The sequence below is a fragment of the Grammomys surdaster genome, unplaced genomic scaffold (genome assembly GCF_004785775.1).
Source record: "Grammomys surdaster isolate TR1022 unplaced genomic scaffold, NIH_TR_1.0 125984, whole genome shotgun sequence".
Lineage (NCBI taxonomy): Eukaryota > Metazoa > Chordata > Mammalia > Rodentia > Muridae > Grammomys > Grammomys surdaster.
The window spans coordinates 2,775,199-2,785,487 of NW_021620800.1; the positions used below are offsets into that span (position 1 = coordinate 2,775,199).

The following is a 10,289-nucleotide window of genomic DNA, read 5'->3' on the forward strand; positions in this document are numbered from 1 at the left end:
CCTAGAGTAACTAAAGATGTGGGAATGACTCCTAGCACTACAAAAATAAATGCATAAAAACATCACTTCTGCTGCTTTGCTTTGTGCTCCAGGGCTTGGTTGATTTGCTCTGGAGTGACCCGTATCTGGGGAAAAACAAAACAGCTGGTATCTAACCAAACATTAAGAGTCACAAAACCATGGCGCCATTTTAGTGAACATTTAATCTCTTGTGTAACAGGTTAGCCATCTGTAATAACTTTGTAACCTTATAGGCTTTGGCAAGTATTATGCAAATATACCGACAAAGCTTGAAGTGTCTCACACATAACACTGTTACTCCTAGGATTTGAAGGAAAGGTCACCAGTCTCTTAAGTCAGAACTTAACTCCTTCCTTTCCATTGCTCTGCATAGTCAGTCAAGTATCACACTGTGTTCTCTGTTTCCTAAGTGTGCTTTAAACCAGGCCCTTTTTCCTATTCTATTACCATTCTTTTCATTGAAGCTCTTGTTTCTTGCCTAGTACATTCTACGGCCTCTAGGCCAGGCCCACCCAACTGAGTCACTATATATTTGTCAGTATGTCCTTTAAAGACACAGGAGTCATCCTGTTACCACCTGGAAGAGAGAGGATTTTTTTTTTTTAAATGTAGGGGGCTGGTGAGATGGCTGGGGCTCGGGGGAGGCAGGTAATGGCACTTACAGCTAAACCTGATGACCCAAGTTGGATTCCCAGGACCTACATTGTGGGAGGAGAGAAATGACTCCCACAAGTTGTCCTCTGGGAGCCACATGCATTCAGTGGCACTTGCAATTTTGCAAATATAAATAAGTAGTAAGTGTAAAAAACAAAAAGTTGACATCCGGGTTCTACAATAGACTTAGAAATGAATTTCAGCTCAAAATTCCTGTTTCAGTGCCAAGAGCATCAGCTTAGACATGGGTAGTTTGTTGACTCAAAGGTAGATGGCAGGTTATCTTTACTAGGGCAGGTGCTTCTCAACCTGTGGCCCCATTTTCTGTTTCTGGAGATTCGGTAAGTACACAGACACCTGCATCTTTAGACATGTTAACGTTAACAACAAAAGTCAACTTAAAAATGATGAGGCTGGCGCACTTTAGTCCTAGACTTTGGGAGGCAGAGGCAGAGGCAGGCGGATCTCTGTGAGTTCAAGGCCAGCCTGGTCTACATAGCAAGTTCCCAAAAGGCCAAGACTACACAATGATACTTTCTCAAAACAAAACAAACAAAATTCTCTCTCTAGCACCCGAGATACAACCTAACTCATCCAAAAACCTAAAAATACGTGATTACTTAAGATGGGATTTGCAAGAGTTAGTGACTGAGAAAGAGCTGTAAAAAGGGAGACAGAAACTAGCTGTATCACCCCCCCCCCCCCCGAAGTCATGGTGTTCTTAGAAGTGCAAGTCCTCCAGCCACTTAAAAACTGGAGAGGAGGGAAAGCATTGCTAAATAACTCTCATGTAAAAAGAGAACTAATCACACTAAGATAATTTCCCCTGATCCTCAGGTGCCCTGGCAAGAACGGCATCTACAACTTAAAGAAAAACTACCCCGAGGGACAGGGACTCACCAAAGACATTCAAAACTACACAGCAGTTATTCTAACTTGGCATCTGATTCGTTTCGTTTATTAGCATGGTTCAAGAGGGCATTCTTGGAACCTCCCATATTCCAATGCCCCACAGGCAACAGACCAGCGTAGGGGACAAAGTCCTAGTCACGTGCGTCTAAAGGGGAAAGGTTCATAACAAGAGATTGTTTTCCATTCCGCACTGTTCGGCACTCCTGCTCCCAGTCGCTGGCTGGTGATTGCAGCAGCTGCGACAGGGAGAGAATGACCCTGCCGGAATCGCAGGGCACTCGAGGAGGTGCTCTGGCGAGGGCATCACGCTCCTCCCACAAGCAAACCTCCGGAAGCCTCCAGGCCGGCTCTTAGGCTCTCAAACTTTATCGTGCTTCCGGACACCACTCTACGATCCGGACACTTCAAAAAGGAGGAATCTGAAGGACGCCGGCCATGAGCAGCCCGAGCAGCTGGCGGCGGGCAGCCACCGTGATGTTGGCCGCGGGCTGGGCTCACTCGAGCCCCGCCGGCTTCCGGCTGCTGCTTCTCCAGCGAGCGCAAAACCAGCGCTTCATGCCCGGCGCGCACGTCTTCCCGGGCGGCGTGCTGGACGCGGCCGACCGCTCGCCCGACTGGGTGAGTCTGTTCGCGCCTCGGCACACGCCGCCCCGTTTCGGCCTAGGCCCGGAGCCGCCTCGGCAAGCCCCCTTCCCCGGGCTGTTCCACGACGACGCGGACCCTGCGGCGCTGCCTGATGACGTGGCGCTGCGCATCTGCGCCATCCGCGAGGCCTTCGAAGAGGCGGGGGTGCTGCTGCTGAGGCCGCGGGACTCGGCGCCGGCTTCTCAGGAGCCGGGTCTGGCGCTGTCGCCTCCGGCAGGCCTAGCGGACTGGCGCTCGCGCGTGCGCAGTGACCCGCGCTGCTTCCTCCAGCTGTGCGCGCATCTGGACTGCACGCCGGACATCTGGGCGCTGCACGACTGGGGCGGCTGGCTCACGCCCCACGGGCGAAGCAACCGCCGCTTCGACACCACCTTCCTCCTGTGCTGCCTGCGCGAGACCCCGCGCGTGGAGCCCGACCTGGCCGAGGTGGTGGGCTACAAGGTAGGGGTCGCGCGACCCGCCCCGCCTCGGGATGCGATGAGCCTTACCCCGGCCCAAAGGCGTGACCTTGCTCGAGGACTCAACTCTCACCCCACCGGGTTCCCTAAGCAGAGGCACGGCAGTGCTCCCAGCTGCCTGTTCTGGACACTTCACAATTCACTTCATGCCCTAGGTCGTTTTAATTCGGGTTTCTAGTCACATTATAGGATTTCGGTCTCATTGGCTTTCTTCTTCCTTCTTCATCTCAACCCGTTTCTCTGTTCTCATCTCCCTCATCTTCACTCCCTCTCTCCTTTCCCTTCCCATCTTTCTCCCTTTTTTAACCCCTTTCTCTCTGCGCGCGCGTGTGTGTCCGTCTGTCTCCCTCCTTCCCTCCTTCCCTCCCTCCCTTTCTTTTTTGTGTCACTTGCACCACGCACAGTTAGGCTTCAGGCTTAGAACCCGAGGTCTTGAGTGTGCCCCCCCGCTTCAAGTTCACCTTTATTTACGCAAAATGTTTTCAACTGTCCTTTATTTTTCTTTTGTAAAATAAACAAAATGGCGTAATTTTAAATTGTGCTCCCGTGTGAGAGTGTATGCACGTGAGTGCAGGTGCCCACTTATGCCAGAGTATATAATCTAATCACCTGAAGCGGAGTTAAGGGAGGTTGTGAGCCACCTTGAATGGGTGCTGGAGACTGAACTCAGGCCTTCTGCAGGATGGTTCCTCTCCAGATCTCTCTCCTCTCCCTGTTTCTTGTAACTGCAGTTACACATATGTTGGACTGCGTGGCCTACCATAGACATGGATGCCCTTGTTCACTCGTTAAACTTTTTCTTTCAGTATTCCAATTGAGTAAACTCAGTGGCTGTTTTTTTTGTTTTGTTTTGTTATATTTGGCTGTGTTTTTTTGAGACAGGGTTTCTCTGTGTAGCCCTGGCTGTCCTGGAAGTGACTCTGTAGACCATGCTGACCTTGAACTTAGAGTTCTGGCTGCTTCTGCCTCCTGAGTGCTATGATTAAAGGCATGTACCACCACACCCACTTCAACTGTTCAAGTTTGCACTTTTCTTACGAAATATCAACTGTAAATTGTATTTCTGGAAGCAATATAGCTGCCTGAAACTTCAGTTCTAGAAGATCTGATGCCCTCTTCTGATCCTCATCTGGTGCACAGATGTCTAAGCAGGCAAAACACATGAATAAAAAGTAACTACATATAAAACAATTTTTTTCCTTTTTATTTTATCATGTTGATATTTTCTTTACATCTTTGGGCCAATGGGACTGCTGTGAACAGGAGATAGAAAGAGTCATATGGGCTGATGAGATGGCTCGGCAGTTAAGAACACTGACTGCTCTTCCGAAAGTCTCCGAAAGTCATGAGTTCAAATCCCAGCAACCACATGGTGGCTCACAACCATCCGTAATGAGATCTGACGCCCTCTTATGGAGTGTCTGAAGACAGCTACAGTGTACTTACATATAATAAGTAAATAAAAACCTTTGGGCTAGAGTGAGCAGGGCTGGAGGGAGAGGGAGAAGGGAAAGGGAGAAAAAAAAAAAGAGTCAGGCAGTGTGGTAGTTTTGCCAGTTTGTCACAGCCTAGACGTCCTCCCAGGAACCTCTTGGTGCAGATGCTTACCGAGCTTCCGTGATGGAGGACGCAGACGTGCCTGCTTCTCTTGAGGTGCTCACAAGTGCCTTTTTCATCCATACTGTCTAAAACCTGGGTGTGCTTGCCCAGACATTCTCTATAGCCACTCCACTAATCCCCTCCACCAGGTGACCACTTAAAGCAAGACTGTCCCCCTTTATCCACCCCACCTCCCTCCTGCTAGTACCTGCTGAGCACTGTAGCTTTGCACTCTTAAACTGTAGTAAAAATTGCCCTTGAGCTTCTCTTTGATTCTGTTTTCAAATTTGTCTTTTAACAGACGGTTTTATTTTATGCATGTGCGTGTGTTTTAGGTACGGACCGCATCTCCCTGCGCTTGACATGCCCTGAAGTTTTGGAGTGCATGCTTAGCGTTGTTTTTAGGTCGTTGAATGCTGGGTTTTGTTCTAGTCTTTTAAATGGTGTTGCACTTTTCCCGGAAGGCAGTTAAGTTCTTCGAGATGGACTTTATCCTTTTGAGGTGTGTTTTAAATGGTTTGGGGATGGCTCTACAGTGGCTTTCATCCTGGAGCTCGTTAGCTGAAATCCTATTATGTGGCCCTTCTCTGGTCACAAAGTGGAAAAGCTCCTTACATTCAAATAAGGCTTTCCCTCTGTCAGGAATACACTCCTGGGGAAAACATCTTGGCTCCATGTAAGCTTGGAGAATTTAAAGGGCAACCTCCCAGGTGGTTGCTCATTCCCTCAGACGTCGTGCACAGGTGAGTTGTCAGTAGAGCTTTGGAGTTGAGTTCTCTGGACCTTCTCAGGCACATGCTCACACCAGGTACTACCCTGTGTGAGCCTTCCAAGTTCTGATAACATGTCTGCTCCAGTCTGTAAGACTCCTGGATGCTGCTTAGGTTCCCCCACTGCTGTCGGTCTGGGATTGACCTTAAGTAGACAGGTGGGCTCACTTCATTCTATTATGTATTTATTTACTTATAGTTAGGCATTTTTGGTGTCTGAAAATATTTTGTTAAGTTGTTGTGTCATGTGTGAGTTTAGCTCTTGTGACTGAAAGGATTTTTAAATCTTATTTACTAATTATTAATATTTTAATCGGCATTTTATTTATTATTTATTTATTATTTATTATTGTTATTTGTACTTATTATCTGGTTGTTATTATTTTTGTTCAACACGCATGCAGCTGACCATGGAGTCCAGAGAGAGCACTGGATCCCCTAGAACATGAGTTATGGATTGTTGTGAGCTGTTCTGTGTGAGTGCCGAGAACCCAACTCTGGTCCTATGGGAGAGTAGCAAGTGCTTTGAACCACTGAGGCAGCTCTCCAGCCTCCGATTCTTTCTTTCATTTTCTTATCTTGCCCAGGCAGGACTTCAGCTCCTGGACTCCAGCAATTTTCCTGCTTCCGGCTCCTGATTAAGCAGGACAATAGGGCCATGGCAGCGTCTGGGCCTCTGAATGTTCTTATGCTGTCTTGGAGAGAACTGGCAAGGCCTTTGGATAAGTTAATTTTTTTCACATCAGGTAGATCTTGTACCCCTCATCTAAGGACCACAGATCTGGCTGATGACTGAATAAATCTTACAAAGCTTGTTCCTTTGTCTCCTATAGTGGTTGTCCCCATCAGAGGCAACTGAATGTTTCCTATCAAAAGAAATCTGGCTGGCACCACCACAGTTCTATGAAGTGAGAAGACTTGAAGAATTTGCCTCTCTCTCTGCTCTGTATAGATTTTGTACGGATCACCCATTACAAGTAGCTGAGAAATGGCTGCCAATCATATTTTTAACTTCCGATGCCTCCATCCATCTTCTCCCAGGTGAGTGAGAGAAGCACCAGTGCTCCTGTTAGTACTCACATTAGGTACAGCCAGGCTTTCTGGCAGCGTAGCCCAGCAGAGTCAGGAGTTATAGTCTGTTTTATATAACCCCTGCCTGTGGGTGTGGCTAACCTCCGTTTATAGGCCACATGCACCCCCTGATAGCTGTGAATGCAGCCCAATACAAAATCTTAGGCTTCCTTAAAGTATTGAGGGCTATTTTTTCCTAACTTCTTTAAGTTTTTTGTTTGTTTATTGTTGTTCAGCTGTGTGGTTCTCAGACATAAACTTTAAAGTGTTTCAGTAAATCCCCAACCCCAATAAGCCCGTGCAAAGAACACACAGCTCAGTTACAATATTTATAAGCTGCACGCCTAGATTGGGCAGATCTGCCGCTGCACTGGTCTACTTACTCCCCAGCTATGAGATCCCTCGCTACTTGTGGCTTCTCCAGGCCACGTGGTTCTGCTCCATCCTCCTTTCACCTCTGCTTCCTGCATCTTCCTCTGTCTCCTCCGTCTCTCTCTTCTTGCCTCTCTCTCCCTTTCTGAGACCTCCAGCCCCGCCTTTCCCTTCCACTGCTCAGTCACAGGCTCTAGTCTTTAATCAAGAGGTTTGCCATGCCTCTGGTGGGATCGTAATTAAAAGAAAGCCCGTGTCACCCCACTGTGGTGGTGCACGCTTTTAATCCCAGTATTTGGGAGGCAGAGGCAGGCAGATCTCTGTGATTTGGAGGCCAGCCTGGTCTTCAGAAAGAGTTCCAGGACAATTAGGACTGTTATACAGTGAAACCCTGTCTCAAAAAACTGAGAGGGGAGGGGGGACAAGGTCAGAATCATAAAATATACATGTTTCTAGTTTGAGTCTGTTCCTATAACAAATACCATGACCATAGGCAACTTTGGGGAAGAAGGTTTATGTCATACTGTGGGTTATGGTTCATTATTGAGAAGCTGGGGCAGCAACTTGAAAGTAGGCTTCAAGCTTTACCACACACAGCATTGCTTCCAACCAAGGAGCACACTTCACAACCAGAGGCAAACATCAGGAACCATGGAGAATTCTACTTGCTAGCTGGCTCACAAAGAACTATGCTTAGCTAACTTTCTTATTCCGTTTGGGGCCCACTGACTAAGGAATGGTGCTGCCCACAGTGGGCTGGGTATATCAAATAACAATCAGGACAATACTTCCACAGGCCAATATGATCTCAGCAGTCCTTCAATTAAGACTGTTTCTCAGGTGACTATAGGCTGTATGGTTTTGTTTAAGTTATCTCTAGGACACATAATGTTTATTTTTATTTATTTTTGAGAAAATCTGTAATACAGATCTCAGGCTGGCATAGAACTTGCTGTTTATTCCAGCCTGACATCCTCCTGCCTTCATTGCCTCTGTGCTGGGATCACAAGTGTACCACTGCGCCCAGACCATAATGTTTATTATAACTAGAAATTCTGAATTTATGTATATATTTCCTAGGGATGGACAAGATTCTGTTATCATGCATTTTCTCACTTTTACATTTTCATTTCAAATCATGAGAACATGTAGACTGTCAGTTTCTCTGAATTAGGAAGTTTGTTGGTGGTCAGTTATAGTTTGGCAAATACTGATTAGTGTTGGGGCAAGCACTGTATGTCCTGTTGTCGTATTTCATATCTGCCTCTTTGGTTCCTGATAAAGCTAGTAAGATTTGTTATTCACCCTACAGGAGGCTAGTTTAGCAGGGTTTAGGATTTATTCTTATTTTATGTAAGAAAGTTTGCCTTCCCGTATGTATGTGCACCATCCATGTGCTTGATATCCACAGAAGCCAAAAGAGAGCATCGATTCCCTGGAACTGGAGTTACGGGTTGTAGTGTGGTGCCGTGTGGGTGCTGGGACCAGAACTCAGATCCTCTGGAAGAGCAGCCAGTGTTCTTAACCCCTGAACCATCTCTCCAACCCCTAGCAGTTTTAATACAAATGACAATTTATCTAAATTAACCTTGGTGATTGTGGTATGGCTCAGTTAGTAAGTACTTGCTGTATAAGCACATGTTGTGAATTCATATTACCAGTACCCATGTTAGAGGCCAGCCTGGGGGTCATTTTAATCCCAGCTAAGCAGGTAAAGACAGCAGATCGTTGGGGCTTGCTGGCCAGCGAGTCTCATTAAATGGATGAGCTCCAGGTTTGGCGAAAGTCTGTGCCTCAAAAAAATAAGGTGGAGAGTGACTGAGGAAGACGCCCCCCGCCCCCCAGTGTCAACTTCTGGCCTTCACGCCTGTGCACACACGCAAGTACATAAGGAAGAATTTAAGACTAAGCAAAAAATGGATTAACCGTAAGATTATCAGAACAAACTTGTATTGAAACATCAAAATCATTGTTATTAAGGCCAACATTAATGTTACTATTTAATAGACTAAAGAGAGTCGTGAGGTAGTTTAGAACTTACGGCGCTCTTGGCTGGGCATGCGACTTGCTGGAGTACTTGCCTCTACTTAATTCCCAGTGCTGCTGAACTGTGAGGAAACAGTTACAGCTTACGATGGAAACACTATAGTCGTCAGTCTTGATGTGCCCGAAGAGAATGCTTATCTCGGAGGTAGACATAAAGCAGGGATTTTAAAATCCAACACAGAGGACAAGAGAGCTGACTGAGTCAGTAAAATGTTGGCCTTGCAAGTGTGAAGGCCTGAGTTTGGGTCCCCTGAAGCGGTGCAGAGAGAAAGGCCTGGCGATAGGCATCTCTGATCTCAGCCTTGCAATGGCAGGATAGGAGGCAGACACAGGTAGATCCCTGGATGGTCATAGGCCAAGTAACCTGGCCTAAGTGGTAAAGTTCCAGGCCAGTAAGGAATCCTGAGACAAAAGGTGGGAAGTTCTGGAAGAATGCCAAGGTCATTCTCTGGCCCTCCTGCTTCCTTGCTTTTAGTTATGCTTGGTGGAGGGAGAGATCCAACCCTAGCAGGCTGGTCTTTGACCTCCACTTGCATGAATGTATACACCACATGCTCCTCCCACCCTCCCTCTCCCCCCGCCCCTGCCTCAATAAAAACCTGAAACAGAGCCAGCCTCAGTGGTTAAAGGTGTTGCTATTCTCTCAGTGGATCTGAGTTCGGTTCCCAGTACCCACCCCAGGCAGTGTCCATGCACACATACACATATACATGGATTCATAATAAAATAAAATTTAAAACTTAGCAACAAGAAAAACACCAACTAAGCTTCAACATGAAATATATCCAAAAAAACACTGCTTTATGTTGTTGATATGTTGGTGGGGCGGATATGAAACAATGCTCTGTGGAAATAAATTTTTAATATTTTTCAGGAGATGAGCTGTACATGAAGGACTCAGACTTCTTAGAAAAGAATATGTCTACTGACAAAAAGACTGAAGAAATCTTGAAGGAAGGCAAAGTACTTAACCGACTTGTGATCCACAGTCCACATGTCTACGAAATCTACATTACTCTTCCGTCAAAGAATAAGCACGTGTACCCTAAGAACTACATAGTGCCTAAGAGCCATACTTCCCACCTGTAAGCTGCACTACTTAGGTACTGTTAGCAAATAATGAGAATCAACCGAACCTGTCTAAAATCTAAGGAATGTGCCCATAAAAGTCACTATGCGGTGTTACCTGTGTCATGTGTGTTTTGGGAGCCTCTGCCATTTGTCACACTACACAGCAAGCCATATATACAATGTGCGAAGTATTAAAGCTCTTGTTACCAAGATAGATGTTATTAGTTGAACATTGGAAAGGGGTCTCCTGCTGTCTCCCAACTGTCCATATGTTAGAGGTTTCCTGGTGTGCTGTGGAGATTGAGCCCTGGATCTCTTACCCTTCGCAGGACTTAATTCAGAGATACCTAAAGAGTGCTAAGCTTCAGATGTGAGATTTCCCCCACTTGTTCCCTAGTTGGTAGCTCTGTTTTGGCAGGTTGTGAAAACCGAGGGGCAGGCTTTAGCTAGAAAAAGTGGGTCTTGGGGGATTTAGTCCCACCTCTGTACCTCTTTGTTTCCTCATCTGAGGAGATGTGAGCAGACTTTCCCTCAGGTTTCTGCCTCCATGAAGGTTGCATGTTTCTGTCAGGCATTTGATCATAGTAAGGAAAGTGTTAATGCAAATAAAGTGTTCATCCTTTAAGGGTGATGGGCGCGAGTGTGCGCGCATGCATACACACACACACAC

General features: G+C 46.6%; 1 protein-coding gene across 1 annotated transcript; it reads left to right on the forward strand.

Moving 5' to 3' along the window:
* The first annotated feature begins 1,779 nt into the window (after positions 1 to 1,779).
* On the forward strand, positions 1,780 to 9,733 carry Nudt19 (nudix hydrolase 19). The gene is made up of 3 exons (XM_028754193.1): positions 1,780 to 2,673; positions 5,893 to 6,100; positions 9,423 to 9,733. Exons 1-3 carry the CDS (start codon positions 2,023 to 2,025, stop codon positions 9,635 to 9,637), a joined length of 1,074 nt encoding a protein of 357 aa, XP_028610026.1. The 5' UTR covers positions 1,780 to 2,022; the 3' UTR covers positions 9,638 to 9,733.
* Positions 9,734 to 10,289: the final 556 nt, after the last annotated feature.

What these genes read in the sequence shown, in the direction of transcription:
- Nudt19 (XM_028754193.1), top strand. Translation starts at nt 2,023, where the DNA reads ATGAGCAGCCCGAGCAGCTGGCGGCGGGCAGCCACCGTGATGTTGGCC. An exon ending in CCGAGGTGGTGGGCTACAAG is followed by an intron (nt 2,674 to 5,892) that starts GTAGGGGTCGCG and finishes TGTCTCCTATAG; the next exon opens with TGGTTGTCCCCATCAGAGGC. An exon ending in CTCCATCCATCTTCTCCCAG is followed by an intron (nt 6,101 to 9,422) that starts GTGAGTGAGAGA and finishes AATATTTTTCAG; the next exon opens with GAGATGAGCTGTACATGAAG.